This window comes from Dipodomys merriami, unplaced genomic scaffold, assembly GCF_024711535.1.
Source record: "Dipodomys merriami isolate MVZ:Mamm:240054 unplaced genomic scaffold, mDipMer1.0.p SCAF_15, whole genome shotgun sequence".
Taxonomy (NCBI): Eukaryota; Metazoa; Chordata; class Mammalia; order Rodentia; family Heteromyidae; genus Dipodomys; species Dipodomys merriami.
This window is the reverse complement of record NW_027202826.1, coordinates 34,342,460-34,367,397: the sequence shown is the minus strand read 5'-3', so window position 1 is coordinate 34,367,397 and position 24,938 is coordinate 34,342,460. Positions and strand designations below refer to the sequence as shown.

The following is a 24,938-nucleotide window of genomic DNA, read 5'->3' as shown; positions in this document are numbered from 1 at the left end:
CAGTCTGCATTTCTATTGATCCAAACATTAACCTCACCCAGAAACACCCTCATAGACACACCCAGAATAATGTGTGATCAAGTGTGTGAGCGCCCCTTCCCCCCAGCCCAGTGAAGCTGGCACAGAAAATAACATAAGCCCACAGGAGCTGAACAAGTCAGCAATGAAGTGTTTAATTTTAAAGATGCAGCATTGCAGTGGATAAGCACTGTTCTGAAGGGCAACAGTGAATAAACCCACTGACTCCTGTCCTCATCCAGTACACACTTATAGATAGTTCACTTTTGCAGAGTCCTGGACTAGCTGTTAGAATTGTGGCAGTGAATGATAGATGATACCTGCCCTGTCCCCTACAGTTTTTGAAGTAGATGCTAGACTGCTTACTTGATTAATTATCATTGTTGTTCAGGACTTTTGTGGCTATTGTAGTAACATTGTTTTCAGGTGACCACTCTCTCATAGTTAGTGATGCTTGAGTGGAACCTCAGGCCATGAAGTAAAAAGGGACAAGAATTGTCTCAAGAGACTGCAGCTTGGAGGAAGGTCCTGAAGGTGACAGGAGATAGATTAAAAAATCAAGAGTGAGGGCTGGGAAGGTGGCTCAGTGGTAGAGCGTTTGCCTTGCATGCCTGAGGCCCTGGGTTCCATTCCTCAGCACCACATAAGCAAAAAAAAAGAAAAAAGCCGGAAGTGGCACTGTGGCTCAAGTGGTAGAGCGCTAGCCTTGAGCTGAAGAGCTGAGGGACAGCGCCCAGGCCCAGAGTTCAGGCCCCACGAGCGGACCCAAAAAAAAAAAAAATCAAGAGTGAGTGACATGGTTGAGAAATAGTGTAGGTGCCCGTTGCTGCTATTTCACTGAGGGCTGGATGGGATTCAGTGATTTAGGAGAGTTGGGCTTCAGTGGCTTCAGAGGTATGATCAGATAAACCAAAGAGAACCAGGCACTATAGTTTATAGTGCCTTATAGTTTAGCCTTTGCTTGCTCAGGATTGCACATACTAAGGAGAAAGTTAGTTTCTTGAGCTCTAAATACTGACTCCCTGGTATACACCAAAATATATGTTTGAGTTCTCCGAAATATACTAGGAGAAATAATTATGTTCTATGAGTTTTAGTCTGCATACAGTAAAATGGACTTCCATCACATATTTGTATGATTTTTGACAAATGCATAGATTCATGAATCCACCATAATTATGGTGCAGAGCAATCTTGTCACCCCTAAATTCCCTCAGTCTCCTTTTGTAGTAAATCTTGCCCGTCTCAACCCTTGACAGCCGGTGATGTAAACACTGTCCCTGTAGTTTTGGCTTCTCCAAGTGTTACATGAGTGGTTATGCATGCAGACTTTGAACCTGGGTCCTTTTGTGATTGATTGATATGACAGGATGGATCGATCTTGTGTGGTTCCTGAGCATTGTCCTTTATGCTGCAGAGGAATCCTCCTATGTGGACATGCTACCTTGTGCCCTCTAAAAAGCATCTGTATAGTTCCAAGTTCTGGAGGATAATACCCAAGCTGACGGACTTTTGTATAGGTTCTTAGAGTGATTATAAGTTTGAACATGCTTAGGTAAATACCAAAATTGAGGTTGCTGGGCCATGAACTAAGTGTATGTTTAGGGAACTACCAAACTTTTCAAAAAACATTCTCTATGCTACAGGGCACTGGTGGCTCATAACTATAATCCCAGATACTCAGAAAGCTGAAATCTGAGGATCACACTTAAAAGCCAGCCTAGGCAGGAAAGTCCATGGAACTTTTACTCAAATTAACCACAAAAAAGTCAGAAATGGAGCTGTGACTCAAGTGGAAGAGCACCAGCTTTCTTTGAGTGACAAAACTAAAGGATATAGGTAGTGTCGAGGCCCTAAGTTAAACCCTAGGACCAGCACATGTGTACCCATGTGCACGCACACACACCTTGAGGGGCTGTGCCCATTGAGGATGGCTGATCATCACCGTATGACAGCATCTGCACTTTGTATTAGGGGATTTTCGTTTATTTCAGAGATTCTAATGGGTGGTAACTCACTCTTGTCTTATCTGGAGTTTTCCTACTAAATGATATTGAATATTTACATGCTATTTCACTCATGTATTTTTTAGTGCCTATACTGCTCTTCCTTTAGAAATTGTTACTTACTCTTGCTTGCAAGCTTTTCATATATTAACCAGAAATTTGCTTTATAATTGTAATCTGCCAATCTAACTTGTGTTTTCATTCTCAAAATAGTTACTAAACTTAATTTTGATAAAATCATAGTTAACATTTTTATCTTTTGCATATTTCTTTTTCCAGTATTGTATTGTGCTTTGTATTGTGCTTCCTACATCATCCTTTCTTTGGCATCATTTGTTGAAAATACTCTCTCAACTGAAATACTTTCACAACTTCATGGAAAGTCATTTTCCTGTATTTAAGCTGGCCTGCACATGTCTGTCTTCAGCAAATACCATGCTACCTTGATTGTACTAAATTCACAGTAAATCTCAAAAATGGTAATATGGCCTTCAGCCGTGTGTGTGTGTGTGTGTGTGTGTGTGTGTGTGTGTGTGTGTGTGTGTGTGTGTGTGTGTGTGTGTGTGTGTGTGTGTGTGTGTGTGTGTCATAGCTTGAATTTAGGGCCTCACATTTATTCTGCTCGCTTGTTTGGTTGATGCTTTCCTACTTGAACTGTACCTCCAGCTCAGCTTTTGGTCGATTAGTTTGGAAAGGGAGTCTCTCGGACTTTTCTGCCTGAACTGGCCCTGACCTATGGCCCTCCATATTTCACCTCTCTGGGATGCTACCATTACAAGCATGAGCTACTAGTACCTAGTGTTCTTTATCAAAATAACTTTTATGTTTATTTGTTGAAAGCCATATATCTTATGTAAAACAAATGAGACAGAAGTAAATTGCTTTTGTGTTTGAAAGCAAGTTGACATGATTTTTTTTCTGCTGGGACCTTGAGCATGTGGAGAAGGGAACAGCATGTGCAAGCATGTGCTGATGCCCTGGTCCCTCCTGTTCCTTGGAGGCTATGGGTCTCTCTACAAAGTGCCTGGTATTTAGGTGGGATCATTTTCTAGGTAGACTTTCTTAATTACTACTTGCAACTTTTGAGACCCTCTGCAGCTGTCTCAGCATTTGGGGTAGAGGAGACAGGGTAGGTTCAAGTGCTCTTTCTCTGATTTAGCCACCATTATGCCCCTTGTTCTTGAGCAAGGTCCTCTCAGCTGTCCTGTCCATCCTTTGTTGCAGAAATAGTGTTCACCCTCTGCCCCCTATTCCTCAGAGTACAAAGAAAAAGCAGCTGGATGGAGGCATTTATCACTGTGCTTGCCTGCCAGGATCATAGATAGACAGACAGACAGACAGACAGACAGACAGACAGACAGATAGATAGATAGATAGATGCCATGCCAAGTCTTTATTTGGGATCACTCTGACCCTTTTAAAGAGAGGAGGATGGCTGCAGAGAAACTCCCTGAAGGGAGCTTCTGTAAGCATGAAGGGCACTGCTCAGTGAAATTTCTTATAGAGGTCCAGGTGACTGAAAGAGGTAATAAGTGATGCTACTAAGATACAGGTGGCATCGAGAAATATAGAAAGTAGCCTAATTGTGCCCCAGAGATAAATCGGATGTTGGTATTTAGGGCTTAGAGGGGAAGAAGAATGCTATAGTATCACCATGCACCAACATCAACTCAAAATGGATTAAAGACCTTAACATTAAACCTGAATCTCTGAAACTACTGCAGGACAGAGTAGGAGAGACACTTGAACTAATAGGCACAGGAAGAATCTTCCTGAACAGAGTCCCAGGGTCACAACAAATTGGAGAGAGACTCGACATAAATAAAAAATAAAAAGCTTCTGCACAGCTAAATCTATCCCAACCAAGCTAGAAAGACAACCAACTAATTGGGAAAAAATATTTACCAGCAATGTATCAGACAAGGGGTTAACATCCACTATATACAGGGAACTCAAGAAACTAATCCCTCCCAAATCTAACAAACCAATTACTAAATGGGCAAGGGAACTAAAGAGGGACTTCTCAGATGAAGAAATAAAAATGGCAAAGAAACACGTGAGGAAATGTTTACCATCCTGGTGGTGAAGGAAATGCAAGTAAAGACAACCCTGAGATACCACCTTACCCCAGTCAGAATGTCCCACATCCACAAGTCAGCCAACGACAAATGCTGGAGGGGATGTAGAGAAAGAGGAAACCTATTACACTGCTGGTGGGAATGTACACTTATACAACCACTTTGGAAAGCAGCCTGGAGGGTCCTTAGAAAGCTAAAGATTGACCTCCCTTACGACCCAGTCATACCACTTCTAGGCATCTACCCTGAACAACAGGAACCAATATACAAGGACATGTTTATTGCAGCACTGTTCACAATAGCTAGGATATGGAAACAACTCAGATGCCCCACCACAGATGAATGGATCCAAAAATTGTGGTATCTATACACAATGGAATATTATGCAGCCATTAGAAATGACAAAATAGTGGCATTTGCAGGGAAATGGATGGATCTAGAAGGAATCATGTTGAGCGAGGTAAGCCAAGAGCAAAGAGACAAATGGTACATGGTCTCCCTGATAAGTGGATGTTAAATCCAAAATGTTAGGTGATACGACAAAATTAACAGGACTTAAAAAACAAAGAACTCCCACTCATCTGGTCGAACCACTACTAAATATCCCCATGCTGCTGATCACATGTATGGTGTATATGTGTACACCGTTATATGTTATAGATCGTGATAGACAATTTGCTCCAGGAAAGTTAGAATGAATTTGACTTTAAATGAGCATCATTATTCCACAATACTGTGAAATTTGGGAAATTATGTAATCATTTAATCACAATTAAAAAAAAAAAGAACCTCGGGGAAGGTAGGGAGGGAAAGGATGGTAGGGGGAAAACAATGGAGGGGGTAACAATGCTCAATAGGAAGTGTACTCATTACCTTGCTCATGTAACTGCAACCCTCTGTATAGTATCTTTACAATAAAAAATTTTAAAAAAAGAATGCTATAGGAAATATTATGTGACTATCCTCATTCCTAACCAGATGTGCTATGTCTTCTTCTGTGTGTGTGTGCTCAGTGTGACCCAACCATCTAGAGTACATGTTGACTGGAAATGAATGAGCATACTGTCATTCATAATAAATTTATATTCAGCTGTAGGAGAAATTATATGCATAGGAAATATTTTATTCAGTGTAATAATAGGAACATTTTCTTTACTAAGCAATAAATAATAAACACCTAGAAACTTTTTTTATTAAGTATACTTTGTGTTTTCAAGCCTTATTTATGTAAATCTCATGGGAAAAACAATAATAAAGTACTTTTAAATTCTGTTGAACTTCCCCATTTATGATAATGATGATAGTGACCTCAAAGCTAATGTTTTCTTCCTCTGTTCAGCATTGCCATAGACAATTCAAGCTTTTTATCACTGACTGAAAACATCAGAAAGAAAATATTGAAGCCTGCTTTTTCTCCAGTTGCTACTGCTAGGCTCTTTAGTTACCCTGAGTTATATACACACATACACATAATATCATAGAAACCATGTTGCTGAACTAGTTAGAACCAGTATTCTCCCTGAAGTAATTGAAATGGATAAGGTTTTAGATCTACAACTGTAGTTTTTAGTCACTGCTAATTTGCAGTCCTGATGTTTGGATAAGGGATGCTAACCTCCTGGGCAGTAGCATTGACCATACTGCTGTGGATGTGTCTTACAGGTGCGTGCTGCTCCCACTCTTGGGAATGAAGCCTCCCCAGCAGAGCCTGTACCTGCTTGTTGACTCGGTGGATGAAGGGTGGAACATCGCCGAAGGTGAACAGACATCTAGCAGCTTCTCTGGGACGGTGGCTGAGCTCTTAGCTGGACACCATGACTTCTTTCCACCATGGCTGTTACTGCTCTGTTCTGCCCGGAAACAGAGTAAGGCTGTGACTAAAATGTTCACTGGTAAGCACAATTCCTTACTGCCATCCAAAAGGGGCTGCATTGATGAACGAAACCTGGGACAGGGTTCTTTCTCAGAGCACAGCCATGGAAGAAAGCCACAGGGGCTTTGATTGCTTGTTCCATCAGCTGTTATCATCCATAGCATATTTTACAGTCATCAGAACACTCTTAAAATTCTGTCCTGGATGCCTTAGTACAGGGCCAGGGGTGTGTTGTATTGTTTGTGTTCTGTCTTTGGGGCTGCCTATAGTATGCTGCTGTGTCAAGGTCAGTTCTGTTTTCTCTTACTAAGCCAGCATCTTAAGAGCAGTGGTTATGTCTTGAAATTGCTCTAAGTGCCTTTCTTGCTGTATCGGAGAAGCCGTAGAACTAATTGCCTCTTAGGATACTTCCTGATGTTGTTTCCTTTTTCTAAGTGTGAGACAACAGTCTAATGTATAAAGGTACACTGCACTTTTCTTCTTTTCCTTTTTTTTTCTTTCTTTATTTTACTTCTCTTTTTAATCAACCCTACTAAAGTTGTGGCTGCTACCATTTGATTATATGCAGCACTTTTTGAACTGTGGGAATAGATTCTAAAACAAGGACTCTCAGCATTTGCAATATAACTGGAAGGATATGAATTGAGTTAATCAGGAGTCAGCACCATCACTTTTTTTTTTTGTCAGTCGTAAGGCCTGAACTCTGGGCCTGGGTGCTGTCCCTCAGCTCTTCAGCTTAAGGCTAGCGCTCTACCACTTGAGCCAAAGCGCCACTTCCTGCTTTTTCTGCTTATGTGGTGGTGGAGGAATCAAACCCAGGGCCTCATGCATGCAAGGCAAGCACTCTATCACTGAGTCACCTTCCCAGCCCCAGCCCCATCACTTTTAAGTAGCTCTGTACAATCTTACAATGTGGCAGAATCTTCTGTTACTTTGTAAGGATTTTCTGTGACCTGTGATGTCCTGTGGGGTGTCAGTCTGTCTCAGTTTCCCTTGCTACTGTGGCAGAAGTGTTTGGCTTCTTGCTTGTTACTAATAAAACCAAGAGAGAGTTGCTAACATTGATGCCACACTTACTGTGTCAGGCATAGCAAACCAGTTCCTGTGTTTCCTTCACTCTTATTAGATGTGCCAGTGCTGGTCCCAGTATGTATACTGTATGTGTTTTACAGTTTACACAGCAGCACCACAGGTATGATCTTAGCTCTTAATACTCGCCAGCTTGTGCTCATAACCTTACCAAAGCCTTTAAGATGTTGCTATTATTACTATCATTTTATTCTCATCTTTAAGCAAAAGCTTTTATTATTGCTTCTAAATCTAAATCACTTTTTTCACTGCTAGAGAGTAGTATTCTTTCTGAGAATAACTTGTTTTTCTGTTGTCCTCTTCATAGACATTCACATTGTTGACATTTTGACACTACTAGTTGAGAAACCTTAATCTAATGCTCCAAAATCCACAAACATAATTCCACAAGTGGAGGTTTTCTCACCACAAAAATTGTTTCATGTACAGAATACTAAGAGTCTTATGTAAAATTGCCTAGTCGATTTCTTTAAGCATGGGGCCCTGTCCCCAATATATCTTACCTTGTATAAGCTTATATTCCAAAATCTGAATTCCAAGCATTTTTATTTATTATTTGGGGGGAGGGGGCGGTCCAGTCATGGGGCTTGGCGCTGTCCCTCAGCTCTTCAGCTTAAGGCTAGCACTCTACCACTTGAGCCACAGCGCCACTTCTGGCTTTTTTTTTTTTTTTTCTGTTTATGTGGTGCTGAGGAAACGAACCCAGGGCCTCATGCATACAAGGCAAGCGCTCTACCACTGAGCCACCTTCCCAGCCCCCAAGCATTTTAAATGAAGGTTGTTATTCAACCTGTATTCCAAAATGGTTTGTTATTAGGTGTCTCTTAAACATGATTTGTGCTAAAGGTTTATGGGACAAACATGGACTTGGAATGGCTCGGTTAGAGAGTTTGTGCCTTTTGAACTTTAGTTAATCTTACCAAATTACTAACTAGAATGATTGAAGTAATTTGCACTCCTACTGAATGAGCTTTCCCTTTCCCTGCATGGCACCATCCAGCAAGGGGTCTTTTCAGATCTGTTTTATCTGTTGTAGGATATGGCACTTGGTTTCATCTCCCTAGAATGTCCTCCCTGATCTTTCATTGCCGTCTCTCCACTTAGTTCTCTGTTCAGGTACCACACACTGCATTTTCTGTTAGAGCTCCATTTTGACCTCCTCAGCTTCTTAATTACACACTCACTCCCTTAGCTGGCTTTATTTTCTTTAGCATGTCACTGCTGATTAAAATATGTTAGTCTGTCATCCCCTACTAGGATGACATCTCCAGGAATTGGTCCTGACTTACCCACTCACCACTTCACCTCTCCAGCATCTAGAACTCAGCTGGAAAAAAAAAGTGGTTTTCAGTGATTTGCAGATGAATAAATTTGTGTTTTCTTTCAACCATGATTTGCTGGGGGGAAAAAAACAACTAGGAATCCAATCCTAAGATGGTGGTCAGATTTTCTTACCATGCTCCTTCCACTTAAATATTAACCGTAAAAAAAATTCTAGGCTACAAATAAACATTTCTTCTACCTCTGTTGATGGTAAATTTTTAATTTGGGGTACAACTTTAAGAATATTACTAATCTAATTAAAACCTATTACCAGTACTTTCTTTAAAAAAGATACAGATCATACAGTATTTCTATCTTAAAAGTGTTCTTTCTAGCCATGCACCGGTTACTTACACCTTTAATCCTAGCTACTCAGGAGGCTGAGATCTGAGGATTGCAGTTTGAAGTCAGCCCTGGCAGAAAAGTCCATGAGACTCTTATCTCCAATACACTACTCAGAAAAAGCTGGGTGTGGCACTCTGGCTCAAGTGGTAGACTGCTAGCTTTGAGCACAAAGAGGCTCAAGGACAGTGCCCAAGTCCAGCCAAAAAAAGAGAAAAAAAAGTTCTTTCTTTGTATTAATACCAGTATTGAAATATATTTTAAAATATTTGTTAAAAAAATTCTGTCTTGTGTCTGTTTGGGTTTGTCTTACTGATTATTAAGAGTTTTTATTTCATATTCCTTCATGCTTGCAACTTTCTTCACTTTTTAAAAATTGTAATAGATACTTTGAAGTCTACTAAGCATGTTCTTATATATTTTTGTTCACTGTTCTGTGTTTATACTTTTACACTTAGACTATTCCTGTAGCACATTGTCTATTGAATGGTGTCAAGTAAGGCTCCAATGAGATTAAGGTACCCAGACCATAAATTTTCTTAATAGGTTCTTGGGGATACTAGGTAATTACTGTGTTCCTCACTTTATAGGCTTGGCACAGGCTCTGTCATCCACTATTCTACTTTCTCCAGCTCTGAGTAGTGTCACCGTGAGAGTTACATTTATAAGAATAGAAAGTACATCAGCAGTGAAGTGGTCCAACATTTCAATGAGTTTTCATCCCCTACGAATTTTTGTTATTTTTGGCATCACCTTATAATTTTAAAGTACTTTAAAAATACAGTAAAGTGTTCATGTTCATAAGAAAGAGATGAGTATTAGTAAAAGGAATTAAAGTTGAAAAAGTAACTAGACTGAGGGTATATAGCACAGTGGCAAGTGCAGAGGCCTGGATTAAATCTCCACCATTAAATACAAATATGTTCTGGGCTAGGAAAGTGGCTCAGTAGTAGAGTGCTTGTCTAGCATGCATGAAGCCCTGGGTTCCAGTCCTCAGTACCATATAAACAGAAAAAAGCCTGATATGGTGCTGTGGCTCAAGTGGTAGAGCCACAGCCAAAAGAAGCTCAAAGACAGTACCCAGGCTGTGAGTTCAAGCCCCAGACAGACAAAAGTAAAAAAGTTACGTGCAATATTCAAAATACTTTATTTAAATTGTCAAATAACTACTGTTTTATTTTCTTTATGGAAGAGTGTATGTGTTGGTTTTGCTTTTCTGTGTCAGGGAGGCTTAATGCCATGCTCTGGCACACAAGGAATAAGAGTTATATCTGTTGATAAAAAAAACAATTATTTTTCTTCCATCTAGATGTTTTTACACCACAATTTATATACTAGGTATAATCAGTAATATTGACTTACTAGCATTAACTTTTCATTGACTCATTTGTATTGGTTTATTTTACTTCAGAAACCTTCTGTTGGAAGATAGGGAAGTTGCTGTAGCACCTTTCACATGCTAACCTCTCTGCTTTTGTGTGTCTTTTTTCCCTAGGCTTTCGAAAAATAAGTTTAGATGACCTTCGGAAGGCATACATTGTGAAGGACGTCCAGCAGTACATCCTTCATCGTTTAGATCAAGAAGAAGCTTTGCGCCAGCACCTCACAAAAGAGACTGCTGAGATGCTAAACCAGCTCCACATTAAGAGCAGTGGGTGCTTCCTTTATCTAGAGCGGGTTTTAGATGGAGTTGTAGAAAATTTTATTATGTTAAGAGAGATTCGCGACATCCCAGGAACTCTGAATGGTCTGTATCTCTGGCTCTGCCAAAGGCTTTTTGTAAGAAAACAGTTTGCAAAGGTGCAGCCTATCTTGAATGTGATTCTCGCAGCCTGCCGACCTTTGACCGTAACAGAATTATATCATGCAGTATGGACCAAAAATATGTCCTTAACCTTGGAAGATTTCCAACGCAAGTTAGATGTCCTTTCCAAACTTCTTGTGGATGGACTAGGGAATACTAAAATACTCTTCCACTACAGCTTTGCAGAGTGGCTTTTGGACGTGAAACACTGCACTCAGAAGTACTTGTGCAATGCAGCAGAAGGGCACAGGATGCTGGCCATGAGTTACACCTGTCGAGCCAAGAATTTAACACCACTGGAAGCCCAGGAGTTCGCTTTGCACTTAATCCATTCAAACCTGCAGTTGGAGCCAGCGGAGCTGGCCCTGTGGATGATATGGAATGGCACACCTGTTGGGGATTCTCTTTCTACTTTAATCCCCAAGGAGCAGGAGGTGCTCCAGCTTTTGGTTAAAGCCGGCGCTCATGTCAACAGTGAGGATGAGCGCGCCTCCTGCATAGTGCGGCAAGCCTTAGAAAGAGAGGACTCCATTCGGACCTTACTAGATAATGGCGCTTCAGTGAATCAGTGTGATTCCAGCGGCCGGACCCTGCTGGCAAATGCTGCATACAGTGGCAATCTGGACGTGGTGAACTTGCTGGTGTCCAGAGGTGCGGATTTGGAGATAGAAGATGCTCACGGACACACCCCGCTCACCCTGGCTGCCAGGCAGGGACACACCAAGGTGGTCAACTGCCTGATTGGGCGCGGTGCAAACATCAACCACACGGACCAAGATGGCTGGACAGCCCTGAGGTCTGCAGCCTGGGGCGGCCACACAGAGGTGGTGTCCGCGCTGCTGTATGCCGGTGTGAAGGTGGACTGTGCAGACGCTGACAGCAGGACAGCCCTGCGGGCCGCAGCCTGGGGTGGCCACGAGGACATTGTCCTGAACCTGCTGCAGCATGGTGCCGAGGTGAACAAAGCTGACAATGAAGGGAGAACCGCGCTGATCGCCGCAGCCTACATGGGGCACCGGGAGATCGTGGAGCATCTGCTGGACCACGGTGCCAAGGTAGACCACGAGGATGTGGATGGCAGGACAGCCCTCTCCGTGGCTGCCCTCTGTGTCCCCGCCAGCAAAGGCCACGCATCCGTCGTGAGCCTCTTAATCGACCGTGGGGCTGAAGTGGACCACTGCGACAAGGACGGCATGACGCCCCTGCTGGTGGCTGCGTATGAAGGGCACGTGGATGTGGTGGACCTGCTCCTTGAAGGTGGCGCAGACGTGGACCACACCGACCACAATGGGCGTACGCCCCTGCTGGCTGCCGCCTCCATGGGCCACGCGTCTGTGGTCAACACCCTTTTGTTCTGGGGTGCGGCCGTGGACAGCATTGACAGTGAAGGCAGGACCGTGCTCAGCATCGCCTCGGCCCAGGGCAACGTGGAGGTGGTCCGCACGCTGCTGGATCGGGGCCTGGATGAGAACCACCGGGACGACGCCGGCTGGACCCCGCTACACATGGCGGCCTTCGAGGGTCACAGGCTCATCTGCGAAGCTCTTATCGAGCAGGGGGCGCGGACCAACGAGACGGACAATGATGGGCGGATCCCTTTCATCCTGGCCTCACAGGAGGGCCACTATGACTGCGTGCAGATCCTCCTGGAGAGCAAGTCCAATGTGGACCAGCGTGGGTACGATGGGAGGAATGCCCTGCGCGTGGCTGCGCTGGAGGGGCACCGGGACATCGTGGAGCTGCTCCTCAGCCATGGTGCTGACGTGGACTACAAGGACGCTGATGGCAGGCCCACCCTCTACATCCTGGCCCTCGAAAACCAGCTCACCATGGCCGAGTACTTCCTAGAGAACGGGGCCAATGTGGAAGCCAGCGATGCGGAGGGCCGGACCGCGCTCCATGTGTCCTGTTGGCAAGGCCACGTGGAGATGGTGCAGGTGCTCATCGCCTGCCATGCAGACGTCAACGCAGCCGACAACGAGAAGCGCTCGGCCCTGCAGTCAGCTGCCTGGCAGGGCCACGTCAGGGTGTGCCAGCTGCTCATCGAGCATGGCGCCCAGGTGGACCACACGTGTAACCAGGGGGCCACCGCCCTGTGCATTGCTGCCCAGGAAGGGCATGTGGATGTTGTGCAGGTGCTGCTGGAACACGCTGCCGACCCCAATCACGCTGACCAGTTTGGGCGCACTGCCATGCGTGTGGCGGCCAAGAATGGCCACTCACAGATCATCAAGTTACTGGAAAAATACGGCGCCTCCACTCTGAATGGCTGCTCCCCATCACCTGTTCACACGATGGAGCAGAAACCTCCCCAGTCCAACTCATCCAGAATGCAGTCGTTGACCATGAAGTCCAGTAGCTCTGGCAGTACTGGTGGGGGCGATGCACAGTCCTCTTTACGTGGAGGCTTACCCAATGGGCCAGCACATGCGTTCAGCTCTCCCTCGGAGTCCCCGGACTCCACAGTAGATCGGCAGAAGTCCTCCCTGTCCAACAACTCCCTGAAAAGCTCCAAGAACTCGTCCCTGAGAACTACTTCCTCCACGGCCACGGCCCAGACGGTGCCGATGGACAGCTTCCACAGCCTGTCCTTCACTGAGCAGATCCAGCAGCACTCGCTGCCCCGCAGCCGCAGCCGGCAGTCCATCATCTCCCCATCCTCCACCACACAGTCCTTGGCACACAGCCACACCTCACCCTGCAGTGACTTTGAGTGGAGCCAGGTGCAGCCCAGTGTGAAGTCCTCAAAACCACCTAAAGGAGGGGGCACATCAGAAAATGCTAGCAAGTCAGGGTCAGCGGGGAAGAAGGCGAATAAGTCCAGTAATTGTTCCCAGTCAAAGGTTTTAGAATATGAAATGACTCAGTTTGACAAAAGAGGGCCTGTAGGCAAATGTGGGAGCAGTGTACCTCTTAAACAAGGACCTGTAGATGCTCAGGGCAAAATCGTGCTGCCTGCTACCCCCCAGGACACAGGCCGGGCTCCACAGCAACTCCTAGGTGGAGAGCAGAAGAGGAGGAATGGGATCATGACAAATCCCAACTACCTACAGAGCAACCAGGTGTTTCTGGGTAGGGCCCCCGTCCCACGGACAGTCCAAGACAGAGGCCCTCAGGACCTGTTAGAGGGCTTCCCTTCCTCAGAGACACAATTAAGCCTTAAGCAAGCCCTGAAGCTCCAGATTGAGGGTTCCGACCCTGGCTTCAACTATAAAAAGGAAACGCCATTATGAAAGGTAAGATCTTGTGAACCTTGAAGGCAAACTCAGGCCAGAGGCAGGAGCTCATACTTGTCATCCCAGCCACTAGGGAGATGGACACTGGGAAGATTAGGGTTGTACCCAGGCCAAAAGTTAGCCAGACCTGGCTCAATTATTATCCAGGCCTAGTGGTATAGGTCTGTGATGGCAGTCCTAGGGGAGGCCCAGGAAGGAGGATCAAGGTACAAAACTGGCCTTGGACAAAAGAATGAGAAAGATAAAAACTGCTGGTGGTTCAGGCCTGTAATCCTAACAACTCAGGAGGCTGAGATCTGAGGATCACAGTTGGAAGCCAGCTGGGGCAGGAAAAGTCTATGAAACTCTTATTTCCAATTAAATACCAGAAAACTGCAAGTGGACCTATGGCTCAAAGTGGTAGAGCACTAGCCTTGAGTACAAAGCTCAGGGACAGTGCCCTGGCCCCGAGTTAAAGACTGACCAAAAAAAAAAAATCTCAACAAGGTATCAAAAGTTCCCTTAGAATGCCTTTTTCTCAGATGTTTTTCTAATCTCCTGATCTATTTGAATGTAGTCTTTCAACCAGTCACCTTCATCCTTTGAAATTTGAATTCTCGTAGCTTGCATTTTCCCATTTCCTCCTTATCCAAAGCACTTGTCTCTAAATATGCTTTATAGATTCTATGGATTTATTATGTTTACTACTTTTCTGACTGAAAAGTAAATATGTGAGGGTAGGTAGGTTTGATCTGTTTGTCAATGCTGTGTTCCATGGACTTGGAATCATGTTTGAACTCTTGGTAATTTCTCAGTAAAATAAATTGAGTGAGTGAATGAATGAACACATAACTATTTATGGATCGCAGATGAACTGGTTCCTCTGCAGTCATTCACCCTTTTACATGATCTTGGATGATAACACAAGTTAAAGCTAGCCTTGTAATATTCATTGTTTTGCTTTGAAAATATTGTATATGTAACACTTAGCAGAGAGTTGGCCAATGTTAAGTTTATTGTATTTTATCCTGGAAGAAGTCAGATCTGTAGTCATTAGCAGGTACTCTTGTTATGACAGATACCAAGGAAGATTTTCTTTTTATATATTCTTTTTTGACATTTAAGTAGTTGTACTAAAGGGTTTTAATTGAACATGTCAGTTTGTGAGCATAATGCATCTTGATCAGTGTCACCCCTTCCATCATTCTCCTCTACCTCCCCCAACCCCACCCATCCCCTCAAATTACCTGCTTCTATTTTCACATATGAACATTAAATATTGTGACTGCATTCTCCCATTCTTCATCTCTCCATTCATCTTTCCCCTCCCCTTGACCTCTCGCATGATCTGTGCAATACATGCTTCTGCTTGCTGGTATTCATTTTGTTATACTGTAAATTAGTAATCCAAAGGAGTTACACCATTGGAATCCGCACCTGCATATGCCATACTTTAGTTAATGTGCTTGTATATGTATGCATATGACCCAGCATACATAAACATATACATTTATAATTTAGATATAAAAAATCATGTTAAGTGAAGTCAGGCTCAGGCAAAATTTTCAATATTAAGAACAATAGAAAAGTGAATCATGTTTTGACCAGATGGGTGTTTAGAGCCCATTATATTCCCATAAAATAGTAGTTTTCATTAGATACACGTATTTTTTTTTTCACCACAAAGGAACTCACTAACAGGGTAGGGCAAGTTAGTGAGGAACTAGGTCCATACATACCTCTTCCATGTGGGGACATTTTCAGAGGCACGTTTTCCACATTGGAAATGCATCTGAAGAGGACATTGGGAATATTTGTTGTTTATACCACCACCGTGTCCATCCTTTTTCCTTTAACAAAAGTCACTCTCTCAGATAGACATGTCTTGTTTCTTTTGTCTGTGCAGATGTATTTTAGACATAAGTGAAACCTTACTGTAATTAACACCTTCATTTCTTCCCTTCAGTATAAATTTACAGATAACTAGTCACATGTCATTCAAAAACTACTACTCTAATTTGCCTTATTTTCAATAGCACAGCCTTCTAACTCCATGACATCTTTTGTAAAAGCAAAGTATTAATATATAATAAACAGTAAAACCCATGTATTAAGGTAAATACCTTATGGAAACATTAAAAGGGAATTACAGCTGAAGGAATGGCTCAGGTATCCTACAAGCATAGCAAGCATGAGGTCCTCAGTTTAAAACCCAGTACTTCCTAAAAAGAAAAAAATGTGTGTGTGTGTGTATTTTAAGTTAAATAATAAATTCCTAATAGATTAGCCTATTAAACTTATGTTTCATGTAGTCGGTATTATGCAAATATGGGTATATATGTTCTTTCATAAAAATCTTACAAGTATGTAATAAGGAATGTAGAGATTAATTCTTTTTTCTTGAATTTTTGTGTTAGTGTGCTATTCTGGGGAATAGAAGACATTGCAGTGGAATGAATGGTTCTTCAGCTACCAGATGAAAACATAAAATGCCTATTGATTTGCTGGAAAAAAATCTGAAGAATGTGATACCGCAGTATAGTTACCTTAATTAATGTGCCTGACTAGTAAGGCTGCCTTCTAAGTGTGACCCTATGTGCTTAAAAATCTCATTGTGTGTGCTTTGTACTCGCAACTCAGAAAAAAGCACTGTTTTGAAGAAAAAATGCAGAGATATACTGCAGCTCCCTGGTAAAGCTGAAAAAAAAAAAAAAACCTTTGAGTAAAGTATTTTAAGATTTGATAAATGTGCATGTGCCATGGTCAGATATGTATGGAAGGCAGTGTTCCTTGTATTTATTTTTTTTCTTTTTGTGGCAAAGAAAATGTAAGTGTAGTATTTCAGTCACATTTGCATTGTAGTATGTGCCTGGTTCTTGTACCTTTAAAAGTGTTTCTCAATAAAATAAATATCGCAGCTGTCTTATGTTCACTATTCCTTCAGCAGCAGAGAAAATGAGGTTCTACATAAATGCCACATTGACATGAAAACTTGGTTTCTTGAAAGATTTTCAAAAAATGTCATTTCTAACAGTTTAGGAAGCTGTTCTGAGTAGTTGAGAAAACTGGCTTTTTCCAATAGAATACTCATCTCTGGCTAAAAGTATGAAAATAAGCAATCAGCCTATAGGCTGCAGAAGATTCCATTCATTACATTCACAGGGTACAGTGTCCCCTTCCATGAACTGTCATTCCACCTCCAAGAAGACAGACTCATTCCTGATGCGGGATCATTCTCAGGGACAAAGGCATGCCTCAGTCACTTGTGTGTCCCTAGCAAGCACACTTGGTATATCTGAAGGAAGAGTTCTGATCCCTGAATAACTCATTCCTACCCTACTCTTCCTCTTACAGAGAATTTATCCATGTAAACGCGAATGCTGGCCTCTTGCTAAGCTTTTCTCTACTTGCTAATTACTGCATCACCAAAGTGGCCACTACTCAGAATCAGTTGAGTTGCTTTGAAATGCAAATGAATGGCTTAGTGGGCTAAGTATTGTTGTTGGATGTACTTGTGCTGCCCTTTGAAGGTGATATGGCTGGCCCACAACTGACTGAGACTAGAGCATGTGCATTATTATTTGATAAAAGCAATGGATTCTCTGTCCACATGCTTTTTCCTGTTTCCTTCTTTGGACAGTGGCTGAATGCCAAGGTTGAGGAAGACAGAGGTCTGTGAGCATGGGGAGACCTTGGTTCAAATGCCTGTGGGCCCACAGCTTCAGCCTCATGGGTATATTCTACCCAGCAGAGCCCACTGGCATGGGCCAGCTTGAAAAGGCTTGACATAGTGATATAGAAAATGAGGGGATAGATTTGATCTTTGAATGAACCTACCAGTCTGACACATCCCAGAAATTCTGTTCTTCCCATGTGCTGTTGAAAAGGAGGAATGAGGAAAGAGAATTTGGAGATTGAGCACAAAACCACCGCTACTACTGAGAGGAATCTTTTAGTATCAGAATAATGATATCCTCTATAAAGGACTCATAGGTGAGGCGTTGTTTATGAGAATAGAAATGTGTAATTGGTTGGGATAAGTATTTTTCACTTGAATCTTTGCATAAAGCTTTTCTTTTGGAGTCAGCAAAACTTATTTTCATCTGTAAGTTGTAACCAATAAGTCATAATCCAGATAAGGAGATAAGTTGATGAGTTCAATCAAAGTTAAGGCGACATGGCAATATCAATAATTCGAATGTGAATGTTTCAAGTATTGAATTCTTGTCCCTATGGGACATTTATTGACAACACTTAATAGGACTCTTTCAAAGTAGCCTTAAAAGTGTTAATGATTCTGTTAATAATATGAACACATACTCTAATTAGAACCAACTTCACTCCCCCTCTGGTACAGTACATTGCAATGGCTGTTGAGGATGGAGCACTATCTAATTTCTTACTAGGCAAATTTTTCTTTAGGAAGTCAACCCTGAAAGCTGCCAGTTTTTCTATTACCCTTGAATTATGGAAATTGTATTTATTTAATTTTATTGTTTTTACAGAATTGCACCTTGTGGCCAAAGGGCAAAGATATGACTCGTTGCATTAGGGATTTATTTTTTTCAAAGAGCTTTTTTGGTAGCCATCCTTTATATACTTGGAACAGTTGGTAGGAAGAGAGCTTATTGAGAAAGTAAGATTTTCATAAGTATTCTGTGGGATGTTTTTATATAAAGTTTTAGAAGAGAAGGAAAGTGACTTTCACTTAGGATACAGGTGAAAGATGCTGGGGATGCTTTTCTGTTTTCTGTGGGGAATTTAATACCAGAGATGGAAAAAAAATGGCTCTTCTCCATTAAAAAATGAAAATAGTCCCCCTTCCAATATTAAACCCCTAAATAGCTATTTTTGGAATTGAAATGTTTAAATTTTATAAATCAGCTGTTTCCACTATACAACTTAAATGATAACCATGTGCTTTTAACATTTTTATAACATTCCATCCTTCTCATTCCCCTAAAACTTATGAGTTGATCATAAGAGAAGTGATTTTTTTTTTAATTAGGAAAATGTGCAGGTTTTTAGGCAAGGTTTGGATTAAAGAAAGAACCAGGAGCCAGTGTGCCCAGCTGCTTCTGCACCCCTTCCTCACTCTGCCCTTCCAGAATCCTCACCAAAAAACTGTTCACTGCTGAGAAATCAAGAATAAATACTTTCCTCAAGTGGTAGAGCACCAGCCTTGAGTGAAAGTGTGCCAGGACCTGAGTTCAAGCCTCAAAAAAACCCCTCCCTTCCCCCCCCATACACACATAAATACACATTAAAGAAAAAGAAGTAAATGCTTTTCTCCATATTGTTTTTGGCTATGCAAATGTTTGTTCTACATTTTACACTGTAGGCAGTGTAGCCACAGACACATGATTTGGGTTTTTGTTTTATTTTCTTACCCCCTTTGGTTTTAGGGTATGTAAATAACCTAAAATGTACATTGAATTTCACATTGTAAAAGTTTTATTTTATTCCTTGTATCATATTATGCCAAAAAATCCTTATGTATATGAAAGTGCATAATAAATATATTTGCTTTACAGAAGAGATTATTGTTTTTTTTTATTTTCTTCTTGAATCAACACGTGCATGATATGTAAACTGCTGCTTAAAGGTAATATTCTATTAAATGTTTTAAGTATTTACAAGAAAAAACTGAGCTGTTAGCACTTTCCAAAAGAAGGTAGAGAAAGAAAGAAAGACATACCCTTTATGTCTTCCTGAAATTTCTGTAAGGATGTCTTGACCTCCTCTCCTCTCCCCTAACTGGCCAGGTGGTCCCGCTGAGATCTGAGATCTTTCTAGAATCCAGGGGCCAAGAAGTTGTGTTCATATAGCTCACTGATTGTCACACTACTAAGGCAGACTCACTGAAGATTTGTGTTTAATTTCCAAAGTGATCATTTTCTGAATCAGTATGCTCCTCACCCAGTAACCTTGATCCTTTACAACCTTCTGTGTCCTCCTCAGCACACAATATGCTGACCACTAACACACACACACACACACACACACACACACACACACACACACACACCCCAATATGCATACTGCAACTCCCAAGGAAAGTTTCTTAAACAGCCAAGAAATTTTGTTCTTATCTTTTAGTAATTTTTCATGTTCTTCAGTAATTTCCCTACTCATAGCTTATAAAGTTGTTGGGTTAATCAAAAATTGTATTCTAGGCAAGTGTAACATAAGTTACACAGAAATGGGAAGGATACATAGAACTCTTAGCAGACCTCTGGATACAGCGCAGAGCTCTCCAGCTGTGGTCTAGGAAGCTTGCCCTGGGGACAGGTGGTGCCCGTGTGCCCTCAGGTCCACACCCTGGGAGGGAGGGACGTCACACCACTGAGCTGAGAATTTTCATGTACCATGCAAATACATATATAGCCTTGTTTTCAAGATTTAGCCTCTGCTCATCAACCCTATAAAAAGTACAATTAACTCATTTTAAGTGGCTTCATTTTTCATAGCACCTTTGGATATTTACCTTTAAATTTGCTTATTACCAGAATGACATGACTTCTTACCAAATTCTGACAGCTATGTCCTTAGGGGGGAATAAATATGTGTAACATTCAAAAAACCACTGTCCACTTGGAGCATTTACTTATTCTAGGTCTATGTGAACCTTGATGTAATGGTATAATTGTCAGGACACTAAGTCATTGCAGTATTTTTTTGGCTGTTTATTTTCTGCTTATTTTGTTTTTATATCTTTGTTATGTTTCTTATTTTCTTTTTTTTCTTAATGCTGTTTGTGTGTGTGTTTGTGTGTGTGTGTGTGTGTGTGTGTGTGTGTGTGTGTGTGCACGTGTGCGCCAGTCCTGAGACTTGAATTCCTCCTGACCTTTTTTGCTCAAGGCTAATGCTCTACCACTTGAGCTATAGCTCCACTTCCAGCTTTTCTTATCTTTTTAGGTAAGTAATTAATTGGCAATAAGAGTCTCTCAGACTTTCCTACCCAGGCTGGCTTTGAACTGCAATCCTCAGAACCTCCTGGGTAGCTAGGATTACAGGCGTGAGCCAGCAGCACCTGATTCTTCATACCATTTTTTTTTTCAGTACTGGGAAGTGAACTTGACCTCAGGCTTGCTAAGCAGGTCTCCTACCATTAAACTAAGCCTGCAGCTCTTGCTCTTGCTCTTGCTCTTGCTGCTCTCTTCTTGCTCTCTCTGTTCTATTCTAGCTCTCTCTCTGTTCTTTTCTTGCTCTCTCTCTTTCCCAGCCACATGGAGTGCCAACCTTGCCTGGTCCCAGCAGGTCTACCCCTTACCTGAATACCACGTGAGTGCTACTGTTCTTACCCCTCTCTCTGCTCTTTTCTGGCTCTTTTCTCTCTCTCTTTCCTCTCTTCCCAGCTCTCTCTCATTCCCAGGCCTTTCCCAGCCACGTGGAGTGCCAACCTTGCCTGGTCCCAGCAGGTCTACTGAATAAACCTACCCCTTTAAAAAAGTAAAATATTTAATATTTTATAAACTAAGCCTGCATTCCCCTCATGCTACATTTTTTTGTTTTGTTTATAAACTTAACACCTTAAATTAATCTGTACTGTCCTAGAAGTGTGTACAAATTGAGTACACCTGCTGACCAGCTGGACCAAGGTATAGACCACAGACATCACCTCTACCTCGAGACATTATCTACAATGAAGAAAAAGCTGTTTCCATTATCTTAGGTAGCATTTTTCCAAATTTAAAAAAAAAAAACCTATATAAATGGAATCAAATAGTATGACTTCTTTTTGGTGATTTCTTTCCATATAATATGATCTCTTACTGTATATCAGCAGCTTATCTTTACAGTATAATTTTTTTCTGTTTAGGGTAGTATAATATTCTATTATGGTAATAAGCACACCATACTTGTAAAAAATCTATTACTACTAATGAACTTAAGAATTATTTCCAGTCTGGGTTTCTTAAGAAGGATACTGCAGGCAATATCTTGCCCATAGATTTGGTGTTCATACACACACACACACACACACACACACACACACACACACACACACACACACACACACATATACATATATATATATATATATACACACATACAATTTCTTTTTAATAAAATGGAAATTACTAGATCTTACAGCATATGTATGATTGATCATCTTTTCAGTGGATAAAACCAGTTTTACAAAGTGGCTTTTATCAGCTGGAAATGTGACTTAGTGGTAGAGTGCTTGACTAGCATGCATGAAGCCCTGGGTTCGATTCCTCAGAAAAAGCCAGAAGTGGCACTGTAGCTCATGTGGTAGCCTTGAGCAAAAGAAGCTCAGGGACATTGCCCAGGCCGAGTTCAAGCCCCCAGAACTGGCTGGAAAAAATGGAAAAAAAAAAGTGGATTTTATCAATTTTCACTTAGTGATGTAAAGGCCAGGCGTTGGGTGGCTCACATCTGTAATCCAAGCTACTCAGGAGGCTGAGATTTGATGATCACACTTCAAAGCCAGTTCAGGCAGGAAAAGTTCATGATATTATTTATTTCCAATAAACTACTCAGAAAAAGCTGGAAGTGGCACTGTGGCTCAAGTGGTAGAGCACTGTCCTTGAGCAAAAGAAGCTCAGGGATAGTACCCAAGCCCTGCGTCCAAGGCCCAGGACCAGCAAAAAAAAAAAAAAAGAAGTGATGTAGAACAATTTACCAAAAGTTGCTATTTAAGCTGCATGCTGGTGGCTCACGCCTGTAATCCTACCTACTCAGGAGGCTGAAATCTGAGGATCATGGTTCAAAGGCAGCCTGGGCAGGAAAGTCCATGAGACTTTCCTCCAATAAATCACTAGAAAACTGGAAGTGGCACTGTGGCTCAAGCGGTAGAGTGCTTGCCTTGAGCTGGAGAGCTGAGGGACAACACCCAGGACCAGAGTGCAAGCCCCATGACCAACAAAAAAAAAAAAAAGCAAAACCAAAAGTCACTATTTAATTTTTTCCACTCTATTTGTGTGCAAGTATTGCACTACAGTTTGAATTTATTTCTATCAGATGGCTTATGAAATTAGATGTTATACATATGATTGTATATTTGGATGTTTTATTGTGGGGAGGAATTTGGACATTTTCCCCCTTTGCTACCCTGGTTTGTAGAAATTCTTTTCTATTTTTAGATATTATAGGTTCTCATTATATATTATATATTATAACATGAATTATATTGAATAATATAATTAATATTATTAAATTAAATTATTAAATTAATACAATTAAAATTATAATATAATTAATATTATATTGAATAATATAATAATAATATAAAATATTAATGATATAGTGACAATATATTAATATGTTTTATATATTAGGGATATATAATATATTACAATATAACAATATAATTGTGTTATATACTTATAATGTATTAATGTCAGACACCGGGGGCTCACACATAATCCAAGCTACTTAGGAGGCTGAGATCTGAGGAAAGCGGTTCAAAGCCAGCCCGGGCAGGAAAGTCTGTGAGACTCTTATCTCCAGTAAAACCACTCAAAAAACTGGAGTGGCACAGAGGCTCAAGTGGTAGAGTGCTAGCCATGAGCTGAAGAGCTGAGGAACAGCGTTCAGGCCCAGAGTTCAAGCCCTATGACCAAAAATAAATAAATAAAAATGAATAATGTATTAATGTTATGTAATATGTATAGTTATATAATCTGTAATATACAATATATAATATAATTACATATTTATAATAATAACTTAATATACTATAATAATACATTTATATTTTGATATATATAATATATGTCTTGTAACTCTATACTTGTCCCTTTTGCTTTTTTTTGGTGTTGGTCCTGGGGCTTGAACTCAGGGCCTATCACTCTTCCTGAGCTTTGTAGTCAAACCTAATGTTCTACCACTTTGAGCCATAGCCCCATTTCTGGCTTTTTGGTGGTTAATGGGAGATATGAATCTGGACTTTTCCTACTCAGACTGCCTTCAAACTGCAATCCTCAGATCACAGCCTCCTGAGTAGCTAGGATGACAGGTGTGAGCTACTAGCACCCAGCTTATTCTTTTCACTTTGATGTATTTTAATAATGACATAACATCTTTTATGTGCTTGTAGTAGGGCTTGAATTCAGAGCCTGTACTCTCGCTTGGTCTTTTCTGCTCATTTGGTGCTCTACCAGTTGAGTTACAACTCCACATCTGGCTTTTTGCTGATTAATTGGATATATGAGTCTTCTTTGATTTTTTTGTCCAAACTGGCTTTGAATTGCAGTCCCCAAATCTCAGCCTCCTGAATAGCTAGGATGAGGCACTGGTACCTAGTTGGGGGAATATTCTTATTTAATAATATCTAATCATTTTTAGTTGTATATTTTTCAAGTCTTGTTGAATAAATTGTTGCCCAATATCCTCCTGTTTTTCTCAATAGCTTGAAGTGTTACCTTAATTACTGAAGTAATCAGACTTTGTTCACTGAGAAGTTGTATTTTCACGGTATTGTTGGCCTAGTGAGTTTTATTAAGGAACTCTGAGTCCCAATTTTGTTTTCCTTAGCTTAGCTTCTTATCTTTCCTTAGCTTGGCTTTCCATACAAGATTTCCATATAGCTTTCAAACAGGCTTCTTAATTATTCTTTAAAACTCTGATATCTTGATAATTGGGTGAGTTGATTTATTCATATAGTTCAGCATTCCAATCAATTTTTTGTGTATGTTTTATTACCTAGATCTTCTTCAGTTTGAGTAATGTGCTTAGTTTTCTGTGTAGAAGTATAAGCGTTGATTGGCTGTATTCCTGCATGATTTGTTGTTTATTGATACTGTGTAAATGGAAAGTTTAATTTCATTTTCTTTGTTGCTGATATATAGTTTATTTCAACATATTAATCATGTGTTCAAAAATCTTGATAAGTTAATTTTTAAAGTGAAGTATAGTTTACATTCACTAAAGTTCTTTGAAAATATAATCTGCCTGGGCAACTACCCAGACCATCATGATCCCAGATACCATAAAAACACTTGTACATCCATGTTCAATGCTGCACTATTCACAATAGCCAAGTTGTGGAAACAGCCCAGATACCCTATAACATGGGTGGATCCCCCAAGAAATGTGGTACTTAATACACAATGGAATTTTACACAGCCATTAGAAAGAATAATACTATATCATTTGCAGGAAAATGGATGGACCTAGAACAAATCATGTTGAGATAAGCCAAGCTCAGAGAGATAAATGGCA

The 24,938-nt window shown here is 41.1% G+C and overlaps 1 protein-coding gene across 3 annotated transcripts in view; it reads left to right on the top strand.

Annotated features, from left to right (window-relative positions):
* Window positions 1-19,286, top strand: part of Ankrd50 (ankyrin repeat domain containing 50) — a 38,081-nt gene extending 18,795 nt beyond the window's left edge. For all 3 annotated transcript variants that reach the window (XM_070022559.1, XM_070022560.1, XM_070022561.1), the window contains exons 3-5: window positions 5,765-5,994; window positions 10,225-13,769; window positions 16,166-19,286. In XM_070022559.1, the coding sequence (XP_069878660.1) occupies window positions 5,765-5,994; window positions 10,225-13,766 (3,772 nt within the window). In that variant the 3' untranslated portion in view covers window positions 13,767-13,769; window positions 16,166-19,286. The remainder of the gene's footprint in view (window positions 1-5,764; window positions 5,995-10,224; window positions 13,770-16,165) is intronic.
* Window positions 19,287-24,938: the final 5,652 nt, after the last annotated feature.